At 48.1% G+C, this 27,885-nt stretch overlaps 1 protein-coding gene across 8 annotated transcripts in view; it reads left to right on the forward strand.

Annotated features, from left to right (window-relative positions):
* AUTS2 (activator of transcription and developmental regulator AUTS2) overlaps positions 1–27,885 on the forward strand; it is a 1,184,853-nt gene that overhangs the window by 831,595 nt on the left and 325,373 nt on the right. For all 8 annotated transcript variants that reach the window (XM_085015600.1, XM_085015603.1, XM_085015601.1 and 5 more), the window contains 1 exon segment: positions 16,049–16,078. In XM_085015600.1, the coding sequence (XP_084871726.1) occupies positions 16,049–16,078 (30 nt within the window).

Genomic DNA, 27,885 nt, shown 5'->3' on the forward strand with positions numbered 1-27,885 from the left:
TTGGATTTTTGAGGGGGGCCCTTCCCATTCCAGTCAAGCCAGTGCTTGTAATTCCTTCCGGGGAGACGAGCAGCATGCCGGTTCAGTTTGGGGCTCTGCTCTGAGAGTCCCATTGGTTCACAGTGCACTGCTATAGATCTTGCCTGAGTCTTTTACGATCCCTGCCAGCCAGCCAGGAGCTGTGACTGCTCCGTAACCTTCTTAGATTTAAATCTGTTGCTCGCGTTCTCCTGGTGGTGTTACAGAGCAGCAGAGCTCATCCATACTGATGTCTTAATATCCTTCTCTCCTCCTTGGATTTATAGGGTAAAATAAACCCTCTGCCATAGAAGTGCTTATTGATTACTGAAGTACATAATAAAGCCCAAGAATAAAGTAAGACCAAGTAATCGGTCCTATTCCTGCGGGAAGGCAGTAAAACCTTGGCCAAGGCAGCCTCTGAGGGCTGCCTTCCACGTTGGAGCTAGGAGGCCACCTTTTAATTAGGCATCCAAAGCGTAAGCCGTGAATGATAGAAACCAGAGGAAGAAGAGTACAAACTGTATGATCCCATTTATATAAAACTCTAGAAAATATGCAGACTAATCTATAGTGACGGAGAGCAGATGAGTAGTCGTGGGGTGGTGGCAGGTGGTACAGATGAGGAAAGGGCGGGGGTTAACAAAGGAGCACAAGGCAGAGTTCCCGTTGTGGCGCAGCGGAAACGAATCCGACTAGGACCCATGAGGTTGCGGGTTCGATCCCTGGCCTCGCTCAGTGGGTTGAGGATCCGGCGCTGCCATGAGCTGTGGTGTAGGTCGCAGATGCAGCTCAGATCTGGCCTTGCTGTGGCTGTGGTGTAGGTCGGCAGCTACAGCTCCGATTACACCCCTGGCGTGGGAACCTCCATATGCCGCGAGTACGGCCCTAAAAAAGGACAAAAGACCAAAAAAAAAAAAAAAAGGCCAGAAGGCCCCCTGAGGGCAGTGGATGTGCTCACTCTCTTGAGGATAGTGATGGTTGCAGGGCTACATTCACATGTATGTCACATAGTGCATTTTACATGTGGGCAGTTTCTTCATGTCAGCGTACATCTCAATAAAGCCACTAAAAAAACAGCATAAGCAGGTACTTTAAGGAACATGTAGGAGGACTCGTGAGACCAAATTTTCCCTTCACATTTGAAAACTGGGGGTTTCAGAAGACTGAATGGTACCAGTCAAACGTAAAATAAAAAGACATTGCAGAGGCAAGAGAGCCTTCTGTCTTCATCCCTTTTCCTTTCTTAGATCTGAACCTTACAGGTGGCTTTCTATATGATTTTTGGTAAAACAAAAGGAGCTGAGTCCTTTAGAAAATAATGTCAGTCCCCCCCTTCCCCGCGCGCGCCGGCCTCCTGCCATTCTATGTCCCCTTCCCAGAGGAGAGGCTCTAAACAAAGAAGTAAAAACTCCTCCAAAACGGTGTGCGGCTGAAAGGGGACAGGCATTTTCCACACAAAGAGGTGTTTGTTGGCCTTGCGTTTGAACTCTTCGTTTTTGCCACAGTGGGGGACTCCGGCATGGCTGCCGTTTAAAAGGTAACCACGCCGTGGTTTCTGATTGCCTCTGTCACAGGGGTGCTGTGACCGAAGGCCAGGCGACAAAGCCCATGCGGCCAGAGCCACTGCCTGCTGCTGGGGTGCAGGTCCGCTCCTCTGCTGCCTTTGGTGTTTCTCTTCTCTGGCCCAAGGAGGAGTCACTCAGGGAGACTGAAGCTGGAATTCGTACAACCTCTTTTCAGTCCCCTTGATTTTAATCAGAAATACACAATTATTCTTTTCCTCCAAATAGAGAAACTCAATCCCCATTTTAAATTCAATTATTGTAATTGCAGCATTCAGAAAAATAGCACATTCATTTTCTAATAAGAGATTGTGGATACCAAATTACTGCATATAGCATGTCAAAACAGGAAACTTGAGACTGGCGGGCCAGTGGGTGTTTTTATCTTGGCAATTTGTATTTTCTTGTAGACAATTTATAGTAATCTTACCCTCCCTTGTTTATGGTCTAGAAGACGAGGTTTTCAAACCATCCTAAAATAAAGACTGTTGTTAGGGAAAATTGAATTTAAAATCTCAGTGATGAAAATAATGAATTCCGAGAGGGGCGCAAGTGTGTAATAAAGAGAAGAAGAAAAGGAATCAGCGTTTGGGTCCCATGGGGTGGGAGCCGACCATGGCTTCAGATCTTGAACCACCTCCTGACGGCTGTCGGAAACACCACATTTCCATTCCTCTCACCTTCTTGCATTTTAAAAACCGTAACTATATCTTGGAGTTCCCGTCGTGGCTCAGTGGTTAACGAACCCGACTAGCATCCATGAGGATGAGGGTTTGATCCCTGGCCTCGCTCAGGGAGTTAAGGATCCGGTGTTGCTGTGAGCTGTGGTGTAGGTCACAGACGAGGCTGGGATCTTGTGTTGCTGTGGCTGTGGTGTAGGCCGGCGGCTGCAGCTCTGATTAGATCTCTGGCCTGGGAACCTCCGGAAGGCCGTGGGTGTGGCCCTACAAAGTCAAAAAGACCAAAACAAACAAACAAAACATCTTAGTGGTGAGAAATGGTAATGTGAGCATTATGTTTGGGCCATGTGAGAGCACCCGTCCTCTGTTCCCTCCCGCAGGTTCCATTCCAGTTGCTTTTGTTGTGTCGAAGTAAATCAAATGTAAGAAGAAGTATCTCGGGATTTTGAGTTTCCTGATTTTTTTCAATCGGATTTTTGCAAGGGTTTGCAGTTATTTTTTAGGACTTACTTTTACCTCGAAATCATATTCATATCTTTCTCATAGACACCTACCACCTTCAGACATCTTAGCATCCCTCCCATCAACTACAGTTTATTTATTGATCTTCATTAAACACTTTCTATGACACTTTCCCCTGAGATGTTTGCATATTTATTGAGAACCTACCAGGTGCCAGGTTTACAAAGAGTAGGATACAACCAAAGTCGGAGATATGTTTGAGGAAAACTGACATAGTGTTGGAGGTACTAGAAACTGACAGCTGAAACAATGACCAGAGAAGTCCACACAAATGGAAGATGGAATGGACCTGTCCACGTGTCCCCGAGGGGTGGCTGTCGTCTGCTGGACTGCTGAGTCTGCTGAGTGACAACCGCTGTAGTCATAGTCTCTCAACCAGTCCCCATCTTTGCAGTTACCAGAGTTAATGCTCTAGGAAGTTTGATCTCTTCCCAAGGTTGCTCTTTGGCGGATTTTGTTAGTTCCATCCTTGAATATGCCTTGCATATTTAAAAAAAAAAAAAAAAAAAAAAAAAGGAAAGGGAAAAAAAAAAACCTCTGTGCAAAGGGCTAAGTAGTTGCTAATTCTGATGGGTCAGGATCTCTGGACAAATTCCGAAATGGCTGGCTTCCTAGTTGCACCAATAGTCACTTGATGTTTTTGGTATTTATTCTGTATCTGCCCATTTATTTATTTTGCCAATTTGAATTTGAGTGGCTATCTTCAGCGTGTCAAATCCCATAAGTCATTGTTGCACTCTGCATAACCTGCAGGTGTAGATTCCAGATCTTAGATCTGTGTGTTTTACTTTCGTCCCTATGCACAAGGTTACTGACTACTATTTGACTGAAGAGTAAGTCCAAATTATATTAACCTCCAAAACCATGCACCAAGCACCAAAAGAATGTTTAGAAAACTGAAGTCGTAAGTCTTTCCTTGCTGTGTTGTATCGTGAAATAAAACCATTAGTTACCAGGAAGATTCCTGTTGTTCTCCTCTTTGAGAGGGAACGATAGTTTCTGGTTTTATTTGTTTGTTTTGGTTATTGTTTCTGTTTTCTCGTGCAGCTTAGTATCAAGTCTTCAAACACCTCCCAAGCAGAAATGTTTACAGAATATGATTTCCCCTCTGGCAGTAAAATGATACAAAAATCCAACCCAACATAAACAGCTATTAAGTTACCTCATTTCTGTGTGTGATATAATAACATATCTTTCATGAATGAGTTGGAAAAAAGAAAACTGTTAGTGTTCCTCTCTGACTGCTTTCACATACTTGAAATTCTTTTATTCTCAAAAAATATCTTGGGGAGTTCCCTTCATGGCGCAGTGGAATCCAACCAGGAGCCATGAGGTTGGGGGTTTGATCCCTGGCCTTGCTCAGTGGGTTAAGGATCCGGCATTGCCGTGAGCTGTGGTGTGGGTCGCAGACGCGGCTTGGATCTGGCATTGCTGTGGCTGCAGTGTAGGCCAGCAGCTGTAGCTCCGATTAAACCCCTAGCCTGGGAACCTCCACATGCCGGGGGTGCGGCCCTAGAAAGACAAAAGACAAAAAAAAAAAAAATCTTGTGGAGTCCGCATCATCCTCTTTTAAAGGTTAAAAATACTAAGTGGGCTCCAAGGTGCTAAGTTCCTTTCCCAAGACTGCATGGCTGCTAAGGAGGGATCAGCATCCGCACTGAGGTCAGCCTGGGATTTAATGAGCAGGTTGTACTAGGTCCTGCTCTTAAGGGAGGGCTGACCAGGGCTGCGGGGAAACATGGCTGATGCCTGTGGTCCTCACAGCCTCTTTAGTTTCAGCTTGCTTCCGCTTACCCTCCGCCAAGCTCTTGCCCAGGAAGATATTTTTCAAGGAACTCCTTTGTATAGTGCATGAGAGACAGTCAAGTGCGGCGTCGTGCTTGCTGGGGACATGAACTTGGGAGGACAGACCGGGGTTCCACCACTGCCTCTGCCATTCGAAGCCTTAACTTCAGGTCTCAGACGCAGAGGGGTTGTCACACTTTGCTCCTGGGGCTCTGATCGGGATGTTCGTTTTTACTGACGGATAGCTGTTGGCTGGCATTTTTAGGGAGAAAGTGCTTGGAGAGAGTTCCCATGGCGAACCCCTACCCGGAAAGAGGCATGCTGCAGAGACAAGGGGTGAGCTGTACTTCAGGAACCAGGCTTTTCCAAAATGGATGGCTCAGAACTGCTCTGCTGTTGTGGACTCTCCTCTTTCTTCCCTTTTTTTTTTTTTTTGGCAGAAGTGGACTTTGTCCCTTTGGCAGGGAATTGAATCTCGTAGGTGCCACTTAGCATGGAAAGCAGGAACTACATTCAGTGCTTCCCAAACCATAGGGGCTGGAAGGAAGAATGGTTTGCAGCAGCTTCATTACCTAGGGAGAAAGAACTCGGAGTTACAGGCACTTTAAGAAAGATGCTTTTACTTTGAGTGTCAGAGCAAATAGAACAATTACCTATTGAAGGCAAAGTGGATGAAAAAACACCTCTGTTCCTTCTACCCTGATCATTTCATCTATTCAGATTCATTCTGCCTTCCTGAAGGTGATTCGAGCCAGGCTGTCCTTGCTCGGTGGCTGCACCCTTCCTCTCCCCAGCTAGAGGTTCCCAGCCAAAGACAGACTCTAGGAGGAGCTTCCTCCAAGGGCGGGAGCACCACAGGAAGTATTGCAGGGATGCGTGGAATGCAAAGAAGGCGGGGCTGGGGGAGGAGGAGTCCACAAGGCATCAAATCGCCACTGAGCCTCTGCCTTAAAACCACACCAGGCTCTGTGACGATTCCAGGGACATCAGGCTACTCTGAGGAACTCATCACCCGCCAGGGAGCAAGGCTTCTATATGTGAAGTCAGCAGAGAAGTGCATTCTGTCTACACTGGAGTCAGATTTCCAGTACCCGTCGTCGCACATTCCCTTAAACAGACAAACAAAAAAGCCCTTTGTCTTGGTTAAATAATGAATGATCTTTAACATGTATTTAACACTTACTATGTAGCAGGCACTGTTCTAACCCCTTTTATGTTTGTTATATAAACATTATATATATATTACTATTATGTTTTTATGAATGCAGTAAATGCGCTCAACAGCCTCCTGAGATTGATGCTATCAGTAGCCCCATTTGATAGATAAGGAGACTGAGGCACTGAAGAGCAGGCTGTTTGCCAGAGGTCCTACAGCTCACACGTGGTAGAACGAGGATGTGAACCCAGGCCAGCTGGCTCCACAGTCACAGAGGAAAGAGAGCAAGATGGTCGCTTTGAGAGCTTGTTGGCATTTCGGTTCAGTTGAAGAGCAGCCAGGCTTTGCTATCTGCTCATCTGGCTTTGGCTGCCTTAAGACCTTAAGCACCCTCCCCCTCTCCAGAACTGGGACCAACCCTGTGCGGTCCCACCCCGCTGCTCCCAAGCCCCGCCAGGCCTCTCATTTGTAGCTGCTCTTACCGAGCACATTTCTAAACGGGGAAGGTTGCTCTGCTTTAAGGACATACAAATGGCTTGCCCTCACCTGTCAAGCATGATCCTTGTATTTTACCAGGCCCATTATGAACGCAATCTTTCTGTCGAAAATTTGCATACCTCCTTTCTTGAAAAGTAATGACAGCAATTTCTTTCCCTCCGCTCCCTTTCTGAGTGTCTCATTTAACGGCACCTGTGAAACCGACAGGCGCAGAGATGAGAAGTGAAAGAGAGCAGTTGATTAAATCATCATCAAGTCGGGCCTCAGAAAGTCAATTCTGCTTGCCGTCTGCAATGATATCCTTTTATCTTAAAGTAATGAGCTATGGCACTTTTGCATCGGGTAATGCGATAAGTTCTATTAGCATGTTCCATTTGCCTCACAAGCAAGGGCAAGTCATTTCAGCTAGCTCATATCACTACAATCAAAGCAATTGGCTTCCCAGGCAGAGAAGAAAGGGAAAAGGCTCAGGGTGATTTCTATGGATCACAACACAGCGGAAAAAATCGACTCTTGTATTATTTTAACCCATAACATACTTTTCCTTTTTCCTCATCAGCAAAGCTGGGTTTGATGAGCTCGCCCAGGACTCTGAAGAGAACCAGGCTTTCCTTCAAGTGAACCTAGGGAGCCGAGGCCCCACCCAAAGGCACAAGCAGCTGGGATCCGGGAGGGAAAACCGCAGCGTTTGGGGGGGTCACAGAGAGCATCCTGCCAAAGAGGACGGCCGAGACGGTCTCCGCGGTTATGACACTGTGCTCTCGTAATAAACTCTTCCTTCACACCGTCCGCAAAGTCATTTGTAATAGGTCCCCAGGCAGGTGCGGATTAATGCTATTGATGACTTGGAATCAGTAAATCAATGACAGAGAGGCAGAGGATCTGTTGCTTAAGCTTCAGAGAGGTGGTTTACAAATCCGCCGGCCCTAGAAGGTCAGTATTCCTTTGGCCAAGAAACTCATTTTTCCATTTTGGCAGTCGCTGAGGCTTGTGAGCTCTGGGTTTTAAGTGCATTTCGTCTTTGGGGTTTATGTCTGTTTATACCTAGCAAAATGTGACTTCCTTTCTTCTAAGGAGAAAAAAAGTGCTGAACCCTCCAAAAATGTGTGAAATAGCCACTTCTTCCCCTACTTCCAAAAACCCCATAATAGTTCAATGAGCTATGTGGAAATTTACAGCATAGAAATTGTTTTATGAACTAAACCTGGATTTCCAAGTGACAAACAGGAAAAAAAATATTGAAAAATAATTTGTGAGCTGGAGAACTTCAGGTTGGACGCCTCTGTTTCTGGCAGTGTATTTGTACTTCTGATGAGTGGTCGGAATGAACCTGGAACACAGGAGACACTTGAAAGTTATTCATTGAATGAAAATATGTGATCATCTGAGAGACCCTGGAGGGAAAACAAGGAGTTTTTCTCTTCATCCCCCCAGATCCCATTGGCTGTTTGAGCTCTGGCCAGTTCAAGCTGAGAACTTGCAGAAATGCCAGCTTCATGAACTCCCTATATATTAGGAATGATAAGGTGACCAGTACAGGATTGCAGAAGCTTCAAAAAGAGGGCTCTCCATTTTACCTCCTGCAGAGCCGAAGACTGATAGACCCTCTATTATCTTCAAATGTGCACGTTTTGTGACTGAGAAGCTTTATTCTTGTGTTTTCAACTGTCGCTGGTCGCGGGCATCCTTTGATGAGACTTGCCTTTTTTTTCCCCTGAGCTCTCTTCTTTGGTCAGACCTAGTCGTTGTTGAGATGCAGCCGAGAGGAGCCAATGACATCATTTATAGTAAGATCCCTCAAACCATTTTCCGGATTAAAATAGTCCTCTTGGCTCTAGGGTCTCCTCCCCTTCCAATCCAGTATGAGAGCAGCGTAAACATGGTGAGATGAGGGCTTTGGAGGGATGAAAGCCAGACGGTGTCAGAACTGCCGTCTGTGGCACCACAGAGCTGCCTGTTTTCGCAGGTACAGGGGAGGAGAGAATGGGGGACCCGTGTTTAGTATCACAGTTGCGGCTTCCCTCACTTCTTTAAGTGAGAAAATAAGTCTCGTGTTTTCTGTAGGTGGCTTCTCCTGAAATTGCTTTTAGGTGAGAGATGTCTTCACAGTCGTAGGTAAACCGCCTGCCCCAAAGGGGAATCGATCTGTTTTGTCACTGGCAAAGCGAAATTGTATTTGATGTTAGGGGCTGTAGTTTACCAGGTGGGGTTCTCCCTCATTTTCCTCTCATTTCCTTTCGGCAGAAGGAAGAGTCAAATAACTTTGTTCAGCAGTGGTGTTCAGCCCTGACATCTTTGGTGGCCATGATAAATGGATTTGAGATACGAAATAACTGTTCGCGCAAGGTCCATTGAGCAGAATAGAGAGCGGTGCCCTCCTCGGTGTCATTGTGTGTGATATATTCAATGATTGCCACTTTCTGCTTAGGAATGCATTCCGTCACGAGGTCCCTGGAATTCCATCTTGCTCCTTCACTCCGAATGAGGCAAAGAGGTGTCGCAGACCTGGACTCACTTCAATTTGGATCAGAGTCTTAAAACACAGCTCTTGAGATGCCCACATGGAGAGGAGAAGTGTTTGCTTTTGAGGAAGGGCAATAAAAGCATGATCCTGTCTTGTCGGGGCCTTTTAATGGAGCATAGTTTCTTCTGGGGCCCAACTCTCTTGTCTCTGCTAATAATCTTAACCCTGCCCGGAGGGTTCAAACTCACATCCCCTTGTATGAAGCGTCTGGGTCAGTGTTTCCTGTGCCTTCTTTCTCTGGAGTTGCTTGTCTTTTAAATCATAGTTTGCTCATGCTGCATGAAATCAGGAATCCTAAAGGTGAGTGAGATGGATTTATCAATATGATGGAGCATCTGCTGTAGCTCGAGGCCTGGAGAAAGATGAACAAGGCTTACCTACACTGAGTCCATGTGCTAGCAGGGAGGACAGTCAAGACCAGCAGTGACAACAGAGTTTTGTAAGGCGTGGAGACAGAAGCGGTTCATTCAAAGAATGTGGGACTTCTAAGAATTCTTAATTCTAGGAAGAATATTGGAAGCCTCCGAGGAAACTCTATTTTTAAAGATGAATTGTACATTTTTAGCTAGAAACTTGGAATAGAATTCCAAGCAGAGGACATCGTTAAATGCAGAGATGGGGAGTTCCCGTTGTGGCTCAGTGGTTGACGAATCCGACCAGGAACCATGAGGTTGCAGATTCGATCCCTAGCCTTGCCCAGTGGGTTAAGGATCCAGTGTTGCTGTGAGCTGTGGTGTAGGTTGCAGATGCGGCTCGGATCTGGCGTGGCTGTGGCTCTGGCGCAGGCCAGCAGCTACAGCTCCGATTCGACCCCTAGCCTGGGCACCTCCATATGCTGCAGGAGCGGCTCTAGAAAAGGCAAAATTAAAAAAAATAAAATAAAATATTTTTAAAAATGCAGAGATGGGTGGGCCCAAGGCTGTGACGGAGCGTGCTGGGGTGTGGCTCAAGCAAGGACTGTGTGAGGACAGTACCACTCAAAGTGTGGGCGCGGACCAAGGCCAGTCTGGGAGCGGTTATTAGGAGAGCAATTGAGAGTAAGCATGTGGGAACTTTGACAGCAATTCAGTAGAATAATTTTATATTTTGTAAGTCTAATAACATCCTATTTTTATATGTCTTTCCTTTTTCATGTTTCTAGCAATGTAGTTTTTATTATATTTCACTTTGGTCTACAACATATTGAAAAGTAAAGAAAAGAAAGCAAAGCAAAACCGAATGGCCCTTCTCCACAGAAAGGCTGAGAAGCCCTGTGTGTTGAAGGGGCAGCTGGAAGTGGGCAGCGGCAGAGTGGGGAACTACGTACGTAAGGAGTTTTCATAGCCCTCTAGGCCGTGGGAAGTGTCCCGATCCCATTGAAATTTAGAAAATCCTCTCTGGTCAGTAAGGTCATGGATTAGAATAGAAAGAGACCATGGGCCCTGAAAAGCAGTCATTTGCCTCTTGTAGTGATAACATAACAGCCTGAACTAAAGCAGCGGCCACGGCCCTGAAGATGGAGAGAATTTAGAAAGTAGCATCGGGGAGTTCCCATCATGGCTCAGCCGAAACGAATCTGACGAGCATCCCTGAGGATGCAGGTTCGATCCCTGACCTTGCTCAGTGGGGTTAAGGATCCAGTGTTGACCTGAGCTGTGGTGTAGGTCACAGACACAGCTCGGATCCCACGTTGCTGTGGCTGTGGTGTAGACCAGCAGCTACAGCTCCGATTTGACCCCTCGCCTGGGAACCTCCATTGGCCTCAGGTGCGGCCCTAAAAAGACAAAAAAAAAAAAAAAAAAAAAAAAGAGAGAGAGAGAGAAAGAGAGGAAGAAAGAAAGAAGAATCGATAGTGCAGGGTGAGAGGAAGAGATCCGCTCAAGAGTGGAGTCGAGGATGATGACAGGAGTCTTTGCTCGGGCCGTTAACAGCTGCACGGTGAGGCCCTTAGCAAGAGCAGCATGGGAGAGGGGCAGGTGTGGGGTGAGCAGAAGGTGGGGCGCCTGGGTTTAGAGGGATACTTGAGCCTGCAGTGTTCATAGAGCTTCAGGAAGGGGGGCCTAGCAAACAAAAACATCGCTTAATAATAGTTGACCGTCACTGGCTCCACTTGGTACTATGTGGCAGTTGTTTCCATGCATTAACTCATTTTATCCTCCCCTTCTTAGGCAGGAAATACTGTCATTACCTGCAGATCATAGGAACTGAGACGGAATGTAAACTTATTTACAGATAAGGAAACTGCGACTCGGAGAGTTTAAGTCACTTTCCCAAAGTCACACAGCTGGCCAGTGGTAGGCGTAGAGGGGTTTTTTTTTTTTTTTTGAGTCTCAACATATACATGGCAGATGGAACCTGGGGGAGTGTCTAAGGACTCCCATGGAAATCATAGAGAAACGATCGACCTGCACGTGCACCTCTTGGGAGAGGGTGATATTAAAGAATATGCAGAAAAGGAAGGGCCATGGACAGATACCAGGCAAGAGCAACATTGGTGAATATGTACAAGGGAGTGATTCTAGCACGTTCAGTGGGAGCGTTCCACATCTCCAGCATTAGGGGATTTTTTTTTTAAATTAGATTATTTACAATCCATACAGCAGCCTACAGTGCAGCCTTTTAAAAAATCTGATGTTACTGGCAAATTTTATGCATTAAACTAAACTATTTGACATATTATGTGAAAACAAAGCAGCTTACCAAACAGTAGGACTTCATTTTCATTTCTTAAACATCTGCGAGTGAAAGATGCGGAGAACAGAGGAAAGATTAGAAAGAATTGAACAAATGCGTTAGCAGTGTTTACGTGTGGGTGGTGGGCTTATGGGCAATTTTTAAAAAAGGTGTTTAATAAATATGTACTAACTTTTTTTTGTCTTTTGTCTTTTTCAGGGCCACCCCCACAGCATCTGGAGGTTCCCAGGCGAGGGGTCCAATCAGAGCCGTAGCTGCTGGCCTACATCACAGCCACAGCAACCCGGGGTCTGGGCCACGGCTGTGACCTACACCACAGCTCACAGCATTCAGCACCAGATCCTTAACCCACTGAGCAAGGCCAGGGATCAAACCCATGTCCTCATGGTTGCCAGTCAGAGTCGTTAACCCCTGAGCCACAATGGGAACGCCTGTATTAATTTCAAAAGGAGGAAATATTGGGTGGGAGGGTTGGTTAGTTATTTGCCGAGTTTAAGAGGTAGGGCCTGTCGGGGAAAGGAAGACGTGCCGCCAAAGGTTCGGTTCAGATTTGGGAAACTAGAGCGAAAAGCAGGTGATGAGGACGTTGGGTGGTGACGGGTTGGAAAGATCTGAGGAACTCAGGTTAGGAACCAGTCTCTTCCTAGCTCTGCAGTCGGGACCCTCGGCTTGGATCGCCTGCCTCCTCTTCTCGTCTTTCGTCTCTGCTGGGTGGGGGTCATGTCTTTGGCTGAAGGCTGAGCGACCGAGGGGTCTTCCCTGTCTGGGGGGTCGGGGCTCCTGAGCCGTTTCCCTTCTGGCTTTTAAAATGGAGGGAGATGTTTTGAGCTGTTCACAGAGGGCTTGGAAATCTAGGCACGGAGAGTTCTCTGTCACCTCAAGCGGGTTGTTAGCGTGCGACCTGTTTGCTAATGAAGGAGTCCAGGGCCCTGATGTCAAAATGCTTCAAGTGGTCGAGTCAGCTGGGACCCCGTTTCTGCACTTGACGTGTCTTCTCCACTTCCCAGCCTCGTGCAGGACATAAACCTGACTCAGGAGGTGGCTCGCTGTGAACTCTCATAAATCGGAGTGGGTATCTAGGGAGTGGGCAGCAGACGCGTCTTCTTTTAACCTTCCAAGACCAAGAATCATTTGGCCAGAAATCCGCCACGCGTTGAACTCCGGGTGTGAAAGCCGTGCAGTGTATTAAATGCGAATTTGACACCATGAGTTCTACCCACACCGACTCTATAAAACAGCCTCCCTTTTTCATAAAGCGGGCCCATAAACCGCTGCCAGCGAAGCAGAAAGACTCCTTAGGACTGCGGCCCGCTTTCCGTCTCGGGTTGTCAACAAACCCCCTTTATGAGTGGAATAGACCTCTTGTATGTGTCGAGCTTCTGGCTTTTTACAGAGTGTGTTAGGAGCCAGGCTAGGCAAACGTGCGGCGCTGTTTGCTGAGTGCATTTATTGCCTTTGCATAATTTATGAGCTGGAGGGGTTGACCATCATTCGTCTCTGCCAGGGGCTGGCACTCGAGGCTCCAGAGAGCGGAGCTGTAAATTGGATGGTGCGCTCCTGCTGAGCTCACGGCAAAGTCCTCGGGTCAGTATGGGAATTTAATACCAGAAATGGAACTGTTTTCTCAGCGCACCATGTGGGCCCTGGTGCAGCACAGACTGTTTTGGCAGCCTCTGCGACTGGCCTTGTCGAGGGGCTGTCACTCACCCGGCATGTTGTGCGGGGAGCCTGAGCATTTTTAATCGGCTTGGCATCCGTGCCGCTTCCATAATGGATACCAGTAGGTCTCAGTTCTTCACCATATGCTTAACTCTGGAGACAAGGTGCTTCTGGGTATATCAGTAATTACTTGATGCAGAATTAAGTGGACCTTGAAATTAGAACTGGACTGTTGGAAAGCGGGAAGCTTAACACTTTGATAGAAATAACCGCTCCCAGGATGTACTGCTGTTGGGGGGGAGGGGAGGGGCGTGGACCAGGGTGCTTCTTTCCCAGCCGCCCCACTCCTCCTGCCCGCTGCATACCCGTCCTTGGGGGTGTGGGCACATGCCCTGTCCCGGCCTTCAGCTGGCACTCATGACCTCACAAGGCAGACTGTGAACATCTGGGGAAATGAGCCTGCCTGGCAGGAGCCCCTTTTCTCTTCCGTACCCCTCCCGGATCCTGCTTTGTCAGTCTTCGGAGTGTGCCCGGAACTTAGAACCTCGAGGAGGGCTTAATTAAAGGCAGAGGAGACAGCACCGCCAGGAGCACTGTTTTCCGTCCTCCGTCTCTTGTTGGAGGCCTTCATGGTCTTCATCGCGCCCCTTTTTTCTTAGCGGGTTCAACTTACTGCGGTCGAGCAGTCGCGCATCAGACAGAAGAAAGTAAATGCAGCAGTCTGAGGTTGAAAGCTTGGTTGAACAACAGTGCAGTTGTACCTGGTTCAACACCGTCACAATAACTCTGATAGCCCTGTGGCCCCAGGAGCCAGCGAGAAGAGGGGGAAATGTGTTCACCCTCGAGGCCCTAAGGTTGCAACATGAGTTCTAAATGTTCGTTGTACACACAGCTTAGGCTGGAGAGAAGCAGTCTCCAGACTGAGTCCTAATATAGCAAGATGTCCATTGGGATGAAGGTTTTGTTCCTTTCAATTAAAGCTCTCTAGTGGTTGTGTAAACAGTCACAGTGATGGAAACTCATTGTCATCTGAACCCACAAGGCCAGAGGCAGGCAGCTCTGGGGTTGGCTGATGTGGCTCAGTGGTGCCAGGCTTTTTCTTCCTTTGGTTTTGTACGCCAGCTTTTGGCCTCGTTTTTGCAAGATGGCTGCCGCAGATCCGGACATCACATCCTCATGCGGTGATACTCAAAGACGAGAAGCAGCTACTTCCTGCTTTTTTTCCCCTTGTTTTGAGGAGAAAAAGGCTTTCCAGAACCTTCAGACATTTCCTCCAAAAAATTTTCCAACCACAAATGGGTCTCAGGGCCACACTTAGCCACAGGGAAAGTTGGGAAGGAGAGAATATCTGGCTTTTTTAATCTCAAAGTGTCAGGAGACGGTAAAAACTAGAGAAGGAGGCTATGGAATGGCCGTGGGTGTGCAGCCAGCCGGGGCTGCTCCGTAAGCACACTTATTTCCTGTTTCTGTTCCTAGCATCCAGGTGGCCACACTAAAAAACCCTGGCACCATCCTAGACTCACCCCTGGTGCTCGCTGCCCACACTCCTGTGCTCTCAAGTCCTGTGGGTTCCACCTTCAGAATTGCTCTGCCATCTGCTCTTCTCTTTCTCCAGCTACTTACCAGGCTGGTTTAGACCGTGTAAGGGGTGGCAGCCTGATCTCCCCACAACCCAGGCCTTTCCCCACAGCACACCATCCCAGCTGTACCCAGGGAAGGGTCATCTTCACGGACTAGGTATAGCTCTGGTCAGGCCACACCCCTGCTTGGTGCAGGTGTTCTGGTGACTCTACCGCCAAACTGAAAGCTGCCGTTGGGCTAGTCCCATGTCTTGGCTGAATATCTGACCAGCTTAACAGTGCTTCTCAAGGTCTCTTGAGCCCATGAATGGATCTGTTTTTCTGCTGAATATTTATTCTAACAGAACACATCCTTTATTTTAAAATCCAATACTGGATAACAAAACACTCTTGGTTTTTAATAAAATTTGTGTTCTTTTTTTCCCCTCTACTTCTAATGAAGAATCCAAAGTTTTAACTGACATTCTCTGTTCTTCTGAAACCAACTCAACAGTTGCAGTTTGGGACACCTTTTAGATAGGGCCCTAAACCTTTTTTTTTTTTTTTCATTATTTTTCTTATTTTTCCTCCATATTGTTGATTTGTTACCCTGACCTCTGGTCCTTGGCATGTTTTTATTTTTTATTTTATTTTATTTTATTTTATTTTTTGTCTTTTTGCTATTTCTTGGGGCCGCTCCTGCGGCATATGGAGGTTCCCAGGCTAGGGGTCGAATCGGAGCTGTAGCCACTGGCCTACACCACAGCTCACGGCAACGCTTAACCCACTGAGCAAGGGCAGGGACCGAACCCGCAACCTCATGGTTCTTAGTCGGATTCGTTAATCACTGCGCCATGATGGGAACTCCAGGCATGTTTTTAATAGAGACTATTCCCTCTCTCCTCTGGGCGATCACAGTGGTGAGCCTTGCCCATCGCGTTCCATTGCCTCCAAAGTCCAGATGAGAGGTGGCAGTGCCCAGAGGTTTCCCTCTTTGCCTCTAGAAAAGCACCAGGAAAGCCAGAGCCATTACATTAGTTGAAGGTAGCACGTCTCTGTGAAGAAACCGATTTTGCCCTGAGTCCCACTGAATGATGGTGATTCACCTCAAGCCCAAGGGCCAGGTTGTCCCCTCCAGGGACATCCCCTCCGCTGTGCAGGGAGGGACACTCATGAGCTGATCAGCAGACCCCAGACCAGCCACAGAGCACCGGCCTCAGATGAATTCAACATGCAACTTCTTGGCATTTTGCTCCTGTTTCTGTTTACAGCCCTTGAGCTGAAGAAATGTCCCAGCTCTGACTACGTTTTCTGATTTCCTTTATTTGTCTTTTTTTTTTTTCTGTAGCAATAGCAAAACTATACTCTTATTTCTGTACTAATACTTATTCTCTCGTCTTCCTTTTCAGTGTGACAGCGACAGTGACCAAGAAGAGAAGGTAAGCCCCCCCTCGTCCCCGCACTGTGGGCGCAGTACATAAACAGCGTGAAGCCCGGGGTCTCCCTCGCACAGCCGCAGGGGGTGGGGGGGCCAGCTTCGTGTTAACAGCACCTCCTGTCTGCAAAGAAGGGCTTTATTTACACAGTGATGTCTCCAGTAATAAGAAAGAACACACTTAATTTGTGAGGCCCACTTTTCAAAAAGAAGCCCTTTAATACTGGGTATATGTGACACTAAGTTTGCACTTTATAGAAGGTTTTAAAAGAGGAAATTATTTTAATAGCCATCTGACTTTTCTTATTTAATCCTGGGTTGGAACATTCAGCCTGCTAGTGTGCATTTATGATGTCACTCCCTCGTTCTTTTTCCTGACCCGTTTGCTTGTTCCTGCTTTTCTGTATATATCAGCCTTCTTGATAGAAATGTCAACGGAATGTTCCTGGGCGTGTCTTCAGGGGGAGAGGGGGCGGGGCATATCAGTGGGAACCGCCCCCTTCTCGTCCAGGGGCTGGTCAGGTGGGAGGGCGGTTCTTCCAGCAGGCACATGCCCTGTTTCGAGGCTGATGGCCACCAGCCTCGGTGTATCCAGTTCGACGCGGATCAAGAAAAGGAGCTCAGTTTCTGAGCTTCCAGAAGATCGGATCACAACCTGGTAACGTGCACGCTCTGCTGCCTGAGGCTAAGGGATTGTCTGTTTGCTCTTTCCTTCCAGCTGTCCCAACCACCAACCAGATTTCTTTGCAATTTTATTCCCACTCTATATGTTTTGAACAGTTCCCTGAATATCATGGTTTCTGTACTGCTGAGCATCCTAAGGAAGGGACTAATCCTCCCTTCCCCAGTTTCGGCAGAGCTGGCTTCCCTGAGCCCTGGTCCCTGACTCTCGCCTCCTACATGCTCACGGATTTTACTCAGAATCCTGCGGTTGGTATTCGGTGGGCTCTCTGCGTCGAGCCCAGAATTTTCCCTGCTTCTCTGCCGCCAGCCTCCAAGAGAGATCTAAAGGCTCTTGTTCTGTGCTGTCGTTAATTTGAATTCAGCATATGTAGCCCGTTATAAAATGCGAGACATCATCATTTGAGCAGGTCAAGCATATTCAGATGAAGACAAATGGTGCTTATTTGATTTCCTTAAAATCAGGAAATGAAAAAAGTGCTCTCTGGAGAAATCATGTTCTGCCCGCCTTGGATGATAGACCAATGCATGTCCCCCAGATAAGAACAGGCTCTCGCCTTGAGGTTTTTATCTCTGAAGGACGGCTAGGACTGTCAGCTTGCTGACATGTGCATTATCCATGTCACTTTAAACAAAGTGACCTATGGAAGGGTGCGCTGTGCTGTGACATGGTAATGGGCTGTTGGATGACAGTGAAAGTACACACTGGAAAGGGGGCTTTGGATTCTTCTTTTGTTTAACTGACAAGTGGGAGCTTCGTTCCTCCAGTCCCCGGGGAGTCCTAGCTCCTTGGAAGTCAGGCCCATGGTGTCTCCGGCAGCCAGTGTGTAGCCGGTGCCTGGGCGCCCGGGCAGCGGTAGGGCTTCGGTGATCTGGCGAGCCCGCTGGCCCCCGAGGCCATCCAGGCCACATCCCACGTGGCAGCCCTTATCTCGTTCTGTCGGGCATCCCGAGCACCCAGGGAGGGGCTGGCACTCCTGGCTGCTCCAGGAGATCTTTTACAGATGATGGTCCCTCTCACTGGCCAGGTGGGTGGCCCTTCTCCAAGGGGCTGAGGCTTCCTTGGGGTTTCCCAGCCCAGTAGACATTCTTTCTTGAAAGGCGGTGTGAGTTCAGAAGTGTCACAGTCTCTAGCAGCAGCAGAAGGTGGCAAGGACAAGACGTCCAGTTTTAGGTTCATGTGGGTGTCTTGATCAGCCATCTCAACCTAGACGGTGCTTCGGAAGTCCCCTGGGAGCTCCCAAGTCCCAGACCCTGTCCCAGGCCAGTTGCTGCAGACTCTCCGAGGGTGTCTAGCTCCCTTGTCTAGAGGGCCACCTAACTGGGAACCTCTAGAATTATCAGCACTGCCTGTGTGCGGTCTGAAGGCCAAGGCGTTTCCTCCTGCATCCGTAGAGCACCCCTGCTTGTCGTTTGCGGTGGGCCCTGAATCCCCGAGTCTTTGCCGCTGGGTTTCCATCTCCCAGTGTGGGAAGCAGCCAAGTATTTACCCAGAAGAGTGGGCAGTGAGAACAGAGCCAGCACCCTCTGCTCTGAGTTTGGGGTGATTTCGGGACAAGGAAGGAGAATGAGGCGATGTCTGTAGGCACGTCCACAGGAGGGGCGACAATGGGGCACAGAGGGCCATCGGGGGCGTCCATCCGACAGGCGTGCCCCTCCTGCCTCAACTGCCCAGTCGCCTTGCCCTTGAGCTGTGGTGGCCCTGTAGGTCTTCTTCACCCGGAGCTGCCCTGCCACCCAGCTTTCCCCCAGAGGGCTCCAGAAGAGTCATAAGGACTCTGTGATTGTCGTGGTGCCTGCCTGGCCCAGTTAGAGTTAAGACAGTCAGGCTTCCCCCTTGGACTGGGAGTGTCTGGTGTTTATCACCGACTTTCACACCATCCTCCCAGACTTTCCGCTCGGTGCCCAAGCCTGGGCCCCTGTCAGCCTCCTCTGTGCCAGGGCCTCTTGCCTGGGCCCCCCTCAGAGCCCCAGAGCCAACTGAGGCTGCTTTCATGTGCTGCTTGGAGGACTCGCATTCAAATCTGAATTGCTAATGGTGGCAAAGATGCCACTCAGTGTCCTGGGATCCCTTCAGCAGCCCCACCAGGGATGCTGTCGGAGGCAAGAGTGAGACTCGTAGGGGACCCACTGGGATTTCTCTCCGGAAGACCTGTCATTCTCTTTCTCCGTAGGGATCTGCAGAGCTGGCGGTCTAAAATTAGGGTACTGTATTTCACACAGCTGACTGAATTAAGATAAACTCTGCTTTCCTCTGATCTGAAGCGGCAATTTATAAAATGATACCCTTACTAATTAATGTGGAAGTGACTGGGAAAGGGGCTAGAAGAGAAGCGCTCTCCATAAATGCAGGATTCCATCTTATACATGGAAAAGGCTTTGATGAGACCCTGAGCACAGCATCTCTTGGCCTCCCCTCCCAGCCACGTGAATATATTTCCCATTCATGTCAGGGGACCTGGAGGACTTTTGTGAAGAGCAGAAATTGGGTGGGGGGTTAGAGAAGGCTGGGCACACTGCATCTGAGATTTAGGATCGTTCTTCATTGCAGTTGGTGCAAAGAAAAGAGGCAGCACTTAGCACCTTAATCACCCAAAGTAAGCAGCTATTCCGATCCCCCCTCAGAGTGAACCGATAGCATGAGAACAAAGAGGCAGCAGGCGTAGTTCCACATATCTGGCCTGTACTTTCTAGTTTGCTCTCTTTCTCTACCACTGGCAGCCACGCATTGTGCTAAGAGACACCCCCTGTTTGGTTATGAAATCAAGGTTAAAAGTCATTCTTTTTCCATTTACTCACTTCCTGTGTAACTTGTGGACCATGTGATGGAGTTTGTTGGAAGGCGTCGGGCCCACCGGTCAAGCACCTGGGCCTCCGGGCCTCCAGGTCCAGCTCGGGCAATCTTTTACTCCTCTAGAGCCGTGGAGAAGCCTCAGTCCTCATATCTGAGAAACGGGGGTAACAACAGCCCCCCCCAACAGTTCTGAAACAATTAAATTGACTCCGTGCCTGGTCTGTAGTCAGTGTTCACTATGTGTTAACTTTCATTCGTTTTCCTTGGAGCCAAGTAAGAGCCTCACTTGGGAGAGGAGGAAGCTATCCTTCTCTTCCGAAAGCTCAGAATCGGCCAGAAAACCTGCCAAAGGATAAGAGGTGTAATTTTTTTTCCCCCACTGGAACCCAAGGCTCAGCTTTCATCCCCTAGGGCGCTTCTTCCTGACACAGGCTGAATGGAAGTGCTGTGAGGTTTGGAAGAGTCCCGGAACCATGATGTTTAAATTCCTTATCCCAAACATCAAGCTTTTCCTTCAGGCACAACCTGGAGCCAAGAGCAAGCCTGCTGTCCTGGAGGGTCAGACGGTGATGGAGTGGATTGCACAGCCCTCATCCCATGTGCCAAATACTGTCGTTCCCAGACACCCATCACAGGAGAGAGGGTCTGATTCAGAACATCTGGGGTAGGGCCGCAGCATCCGTATTGTTTTAGAAACTTCCTAGAAAATTTTCGTACCACTCGTTTTGAGAGCTACTGCCTTATAACAAATGTCAGAGAGAAGCATTTGCCTTCCTCCTGTTTAATGCTTTAAAAATTTTAACAGCTGGGAGTTCCCATCATGGCTCAGCGGAAACAAATCTGACTAGGAACCATGAGGTCACAGGTTCAATCCCTGGCCCTGCTCAGTGGGTTAAGGACCCGGCATTACTGTGAGCTAGGCTTGGATCTGGTGTTGCCGTAGCTGTGGAGTAGGCTGGCAGCTGCATCTCCAGTTTGACCCCTATTGGTTCCCAGGCTAAGGGAACCTCCATATGCTGCAGGCGTGGCCCTAGAAAGACAAAAAAAAAAAAAAAAAAAAAAAAAAAAAAAATTAACAGCTCAAGAAAAAGACTTGAAAGCTATAGAGATGTGTGCGTACGTCCACCCCACATGCTTGTGTTTTTAGGCGCTGGTGTATCCATGCATGCAATACACACATACACAATTGCTTCAGAGGTATGAATGGTTCTCGTCTTCCTCATGAAGCTTCTAATGTGACTCCTGATGGCAGTTTCCTCTCTCTGGGCTCTTAGTGATAGGAGTGACACCTGGAAAAGTCACTTGGTCCCGTGGCCCGTTCACCAGTACCCAGCACAGCCTGCTAGGTCACTGCCAACTGCAAGTACAGAGCCTCAGGTTTTCCATGTCCGCACTCTCTCCCTTAATATGCACACACTTCAGGGTACATGCTAGGTTTTAAATGCAAGCGAAATTGGTTGGGTTTAATCATTTTGCATTCACTTGTGTGGGAAGGGGGCAGTTGCTAAGAAAAGCAGCAAGAAAACCAACAGAGACGTGTGTTCCGAACTCAACAGAAACCACATGCCTAACTTGGCTCCTGAAGGACTGAGAAAGTGCTGAGAAGTCAAACTGCAGACGGGGCATGTGGCTTGTGCGTGTAGTGGAAGAGTCCTGTCCCTTGATTGGCCGTGTTTCACACTTGGTAAAAATTATGCCTCCTCAGCAACATTCCAGAAGCTCAGGGGGCCTTCACTGTTGCTTATAGAACCCCCCTCCTTGGTTGTGAAACAGGACACATTCCGATCAGGAGACAACTTAGAGATTCTGTCCCCCTTTGCACAGAGAGAACGAAATTTTCTCCTTCCGGTTTCATAGCAGCAAAACATACAACCATGGCCCAGGAGAAGAGTAGGGACCCTGGTGCCTGTCTTTATAACCCTAGGATTCAGAAATGTTCATTGTTTTGCTACATTTGCATTTTCTTTTCTGGATGCTCATCTCCAAATGGAGGGGATAAGTGAAAACTTCCGAAAACTGTTACTCGAGCCTGAGTACACTGCCTATCCATCCCAGGGTTTATTTTCTGGACTCCCAACAAATACTCCAGCCTTCTATATTTCTTTATTATTATTATTACTATTATTTTTGTTCCTTTCTAAAAGGGCTGCACCCATGGCAAATAGAGGTTCCCAGGCTAGGGGTCTAATCGGAGCTGTAGCTGCCAGCCTGTGCCAGAGCCACAGCAACACAGGATCCGAGCCGCGTCTGTGACCTACACCACAGCTCACGGCAACGCCAGATCCTTAACCCACTGATCAAGACCAGGGATTGAACCTGCAACCTCATGGTTCCTAGTTGGATTCGTTAACCACTGAGCCACAATGGGAACTCCACAATTTTATTTTTTTATAAGACACTCCTGAGCCATTTAGAAACATCTCACTTTACTTGGGAAGTTTCTGCAGTTCTTGGCTGCATTTCAAGAGCTTTCTCTTCTGGATGCCTGGCTTCTGTGATCGCCGTCCACTCCGAGAGGACGGTTGGGCCACAGTGATGCTTGATTGTCCTTCCAACATCACCATATTTCCAGTTGCCTTTATTCCATCCTATCTGTCCAAAATTCCTACTGATACCATCCTTAAATTTAATTTTTACTGCAAATTATTTTAAATCCTGACTCTCATTCATTTCTTCCCTTAGTCATAGCATAGCATTGTCATGCCAGATCCAAAATTACTTCACTAACATTAAATCTGTATGTAGGATCTGTCCATTACTATTGCATCATCTACCTGAGAAAGACAGAGGCTGTAAATATACAGACTTTTTATTATTAAATAGAAACTAGTAAAAAAAAAAATACTTGCGTTATTGGAAATTGGTGAGAAGTCTCCACTGAACCTCTTGCGTCTTAGAATGAATAGTGGGAAGAACAGGTTGGACGTTCCCTTGTTCATCTTAGGTGGGAAGGGAGAAAGGTACTCAGGGGACCTTGTTTGGGATTTCTCACTGACCAGGTGAGTGGCCATGGGCAAATTACCCAATGGTGCTGAACCTTTGTTTTGTCCTCTGTAAAAGGAGACAGGATTCAGTGATGCAGCACTGAACATCCTGATTTTTCTGTGTAGCTACTTACAGAAGCCCCAGCTCTATGGCAGACCCAGAGGGAAATGCATATGAGTGTCTTTTCTCTTTGCCAAAGTAGCAGAAAGATTATTTAAAAAATTGTCTCCATTCTTCTACCACTCTCAAATTCCTAACAGGGAATAAACACAGTGTGGACAGGTCCAGGCGTATCTGTGTTGACTCTTTCAGGTAACTAGAAGAAACTTATGTATGAGCCTCATGTCTAAACAAGGTCATTACCTACTTCTTTTATTCAGTCATTCATATCAACTCACTTATTTTTATCCAAGTCCCTACTGATGAACCAGCATGGACTTGACAGAGTTGCCTCACTCTCTTGGGTCTGTCACTATGCACCTGCTTACAGGCCGCAGAACAGTGAGTTTCATGTTATTCCTCAATTGCCTTAACGATTTAGGAGAGTGTGGGAACTAGTAAGGACAAGTTGACATAGTGTGTTTCAGGAACCCACTTGACTGATGATAATGAGTTTTGTTTGACCGATAAAAGGAATTCTTCTGGAAATGGCCAGGGTTGAGAACATGCTTCTACATTCCCACGGATAAGATCAGCTGCTTCCTCTTAGAATGAGCCATTGGCTTGGGTTTTAGGGCTTAGCCCAAGGGAATGCTGCAGAGCCCAGGGGGACGTGGGTGGAGGTGATGGCTTTCAGCCTCATGAAATGGACCATGAATCCTCAGGCACCTGAGAGTCAGGTAGGTCCCAGGCAGAGGCTTTTGTACTGCTGATGCCTTTAATGGTGGCTTGTCGGTGAGTAGCGCCTGGGCTGCTCTTCGGTTGTCAGAAGAGTCAGTCCTGTTCTGTGTCTGGGTTGGAGAGTATTTGTTCTCAGTAAAGATATACAAATTCTTTTTGGTCACACACATGCGTGTTTGTGTATGGCTGTGATTGCCTTTGTTAATCCCCCTGGACAACTTCTGGGTGGTGATGTACAATCACAGGTAGTTACTCCTCATCACTTTGCCATTTTAGGCGTGATAAAGACGATGCAATCTCTGCACTGGGACGTGTTAGTAATTAGCCAGTGTCAGACTTTCAGAAGTCCCAAAGTTCAATGGATGGATATTATTTTCTCTCCTTCCTTCCTTCCTTCCTTTCTTTCTTCTTTCTCAAAGTTACAACTGAGCAGGTCAAGTTGGCCAACTTCCAGGGCTTTCTCCTGTTCATTCTCTTGAGGATCGTATTGGAAAGCCCTGGCCGTAGACCTCTGTGTCACCTTCAGTTACTCGAAGAGGAGCCAGAGTCGCTTTCTCCATTGCTCTTCCGAACCCAGATGTGGTTCATGGTCCACCGTGCGTGTTTCCTGAGACAGTGTCATGGAGCATTTGAAACAAGGGCTGAGTAGGAACCCCTGGGATGGGTGGTTGTGGTAACAGGGCACTCCGTTTGGGCTTCATCTTTCCTCATTGGGACTCTTCATGATTTTTCAACTCCCCAGTTTCTTGGTTAAAAAAAAAAATCTAAAAGCCTTTCATTTATTGAGGTTAGTGAACAAATGAGATTAGGGTCAATAATAAATAATAAGATGAAACACCACTTCACATTGGAAAAACATTGTGTCATTCAAAACACACGTGTCATCTTACGTGGCCTGTTTGTTTTCTGTGGGGATCTGTTTATGTCCTGTGTTCATCAGCAGCAATATGCTGAACTCCCTGATAGATCCTTTCAAAGACTTATATCTTCTCAAACAGATGTCATCATTTTACAAATAAAGAACATGAAACTTAAGAGCTAGTCAGCGATGGAGCTGAGACTAAGCTGCTTTAAGATCCCACGCTCTGGGCTCTTTTTCCCTATATCCAGGGATAAGCTGGGCTGTGCCCGGAGGTGCCATCTGAGGATCTTTGCGCCCTTCCCCTCTGTGCTGCAGGAGACCTGGATTATATCTATTTGTCTGCCCACAAACCCACTAACTTCTAAAAATTCAAACATGGCAGTTGCTCAGTAAATGCTGAATAAATGCAAGGGGGATCCACTGACAACTTAGATGCACGAGCTCTCCTGAAATGTAATTTAAAAAAAAAAAAAAAAAAACCCTGGGAAGCAGTTGTCCAGGGAAAGAAGGCCAGAGCCTTAAGGTACATATTTTTACTCTTAGAAATGAGTGGCACTGGCAGCCTGGGGGCCCCTATGAGTAAGAAGGAGGAGGCTGCACCAGCTAGCAGACTAAGCATGACCCTTTCTGGTCAAGGCACTCAGCCTCCTTTCAGTGTGTGTCTACACTTAACATCTTTGTTAAGTCATGGCTCCCAGCAAGTGCCCCCACCTAGTGTATGTCTGACACTTCTTCAGTACCCTATAAATATGAGTTCAAATCACTCTGTTGCTTCTCTGCGTCACAGAAAGGAAAGGGGTCTTGTCCCAGTCACCAGGTGGGAGAGGAAGCGCTGGGCCTTGTGGCCCAGAGCCTCTTGCATCTCACGTGGTCTCTGCAGGCCGTGCTCTTCCTGTGACCAGCATGGGGGGGAAGGGGCCATGGTCTGCACCCCCAAGGCAGCCTCACCGTGTGGTTTGCCATCTCAAGCGCCTTTTGTCCCCCACCCCACCCCCGAGACACTGATTCCCATCTTAGAGAGGGTCTGTGGGTCCATCAAGGCCCCTGGGCCTTTGCTTGTCTGTCGTCCAGTGCCACTAGGGGTGTTCCTGCAGCCCAAACGGTGGTAAATAGCCAAAGCAGCCCTGTCCGTGTTAAAGATTATGTATCTGCCACTAAGGGGAGAATACAGTGTTTATCGGCCAGAGCGCGTGCCGGCTGAGCTGATTACAGCACAGCGCTCTGTCAGCCCATGATTTGTCCTGTCCTTTATCATCTGTGTCACTCAGCGGTGTGCCGGCGCAGGGAACGGATCACCCCCTTCCCTTTTTTTGTACCCATTTCGTGTAGAAAATTTGTATTTACTTTGGGAGTGTAATTTGTTCCTCATGGATAATGTGACCCTGAGCGGAGCTGGATCATGGGTTAGTTGAAGTGATATTTTCCGCTAATGGTAGTCGTACATCATTGCTGTCAGCTCGGGTTAGGAGGCAAGCACATTACAGCTCCATTTTACCTCTGCAGGCATCTGGGATTATTTGCCATAACCGAGTATGACATGACCGCGCTACAGAGTGCATTAAAATTTTACTGGCTTCTCGGGCAAGTTCCCCAGCTCCAGTGTGTGTGCTTCAGGCGGGCAGTGTGATGGGAGCCCCAGGGCCCTGGCTCCCTGCACAGAGGTGCTGCGGGGAGGGGAGGCGGTCTCAGCAGAGGCTGCTCTCCTCCTGCCCCGAGAAGGAAGCCAGGGAAAGAGTTGTGGGGAGCCCGCCTGCAGGTGTGTGTCTCCGGACAGGCCGGGCTGGCAGGTGGCTCTGCGGCCTGTGCCCTCAGAGCGGGGCCGAGCACGGTGCCCACCACCCTCTGCTCACTCCCCTTGGTGCCTCAGCCCCGGGCCTAGATTGGCAACCGCTCCTTCTCCAAGGGCAGCCCAGAGCAATACGCGCCATCCCCACCCAGCCTTGGGTTGACGGTTGCTTGAGATGTCACCCTTCCCAGACAGGACGGACAAGCTGCCCTGGTCCTTGGCTGGGTAGGTAGTCGGGTCATAGGTTCACGACGTGACTCAATAAACCACACATCAGATGAGTTGTACCTTGTACCCTCAGGGCAGATTGTAAATGCTCCCGCAGAAGCAGCATCGATAGGTATGGCTTTTCTCATTGAGAGATTTGAAACTGAGTTAGCGCATTAAGAACGGTGCTCCCCGGCCCCGCCCCACCCCACCCCACCTTCGGCTCCCGAGTACACGCATTGATCTTCCCGGCTGCTCTGCAGTAGGTCCAGGCGACTGACCCGATTTTCTCCTCTGGCCTTAGAGCCAATCACTCAAGTAGTAAAGAAGAACGCAAATATTGATCCCGTCATTGAAAAGTAATTATCCCTCTCAGATGGTCTGTTTAGAATGCAGCAGTAATTTTAAGTCATGTGTTCCCCAGAGACAGCACGACAGTGTCCGTGGATGGCTTCCTCTGTTTAAGTGGAGTTACCCTTGTACCCTCAGCCCTCCTGAAGCTCTAATGACGTGCAGCCAGGCCCTCTTTGAGAAGAGTAGGCATTGAAAAAAATTCAGTTTACTCAACAAATCAATTACAGAGCACTTACTCATTGTATAAAGGGATTCATCCGCCTTCTGTGGCTAAATAAAAGATGCGATTTCCACATTTTAGACGCTCACCACAGAACTGCAAGAGCCTTCATGAAGCCACTGGGTCATTAAAGCTCTTAAGATTTAATACCTTGGGCTGTGTTTATGTTAGCAGGGTTTTGTTTTCTTTTCTTTTCAAGTTTCTTATAACAGAGATTAAATTCACAGTCCAAAAAATCGGGGACTGTCAGGCTTTTGGAGTACAAGTAAGTGTTCAAAAAACCACACCACCAGCAGGGCAGAGGTTTGCAGCTGGGCTTCAGGGGCGCGGGCAGGGAATGGGGGATGCAGGGCCTCCTTGTCTTGGCTCTGCTCCTTTTTGCCTGCCCACTTTATTCCGGATTGTTTGTGAGACTTGGTCTCTCCTCTTGGCAGAAATCATGTACCATCCTCCTGAGCTCTGCACTTGTCTGCCTCAGCCCGTGGGAGGGAGACTGCCTCCTGTTCTACTGCAGTTACATTCTGGGGGTGGCTTCTATGGAAGGGCCTGTGGATTGGCCGAGCAAAGGCAGGTGCTCCGGCCCGCATCCGTCAGCTTCGGACTCTCTGCACAGAGGGGTGGGGGGTCCAGAAAGGTGGGAGTTGGGCAGCCGACAGGGCATCTATAAAGCATTCTCTGGCCTTCCCGCCCAGGTGGGTTAGGCACTCCCGGCCCTTCTTGCCAGCCACCAAAGCTGCCGCGATCCTCATCCAAAGCTAACACGTTGTAACAGGGTCCGAAATATGAGCACCGTGTTTTCAATTACATACAATTGTTGCCTAAATATTTACAGAATTGTCTTAAGTGCTGTGCGCAGATTGGTTCTGTCCTGCTTATGTTATTCAACTATTGAAAGTGATAGAGGGGCCCAGGATTTTATAGAGTAAGGATTCATGTGTCCATGTGTTCAGAATAGTCAGAAATTCATTACTGCTTTCAGTGTCGTGGGTGATGAGGTATTCCTCAAGTGTACGCCAGCCACCGTGAGAGATACAGATACAAGGGTCCCTGGATGCCAATTAGTAAATTACCTATCCAGGGTA

This window comes from Sus scrofa, chromosome 3, assembly GCF_054392235.1.
Source record: "Sus scrofa isolate SSC_HxYL_T2T_F1_AM1 chromosome 3, Sscrofa_HxYL_maternal_Yorkshire_Landrace_v2.0, whole genome shotgun sequence".
NCBI lineage: Eukaryota > Metazoa > Chordata > Mammalia > Artiodactyla > Suidae > Sus > Sus scrofa.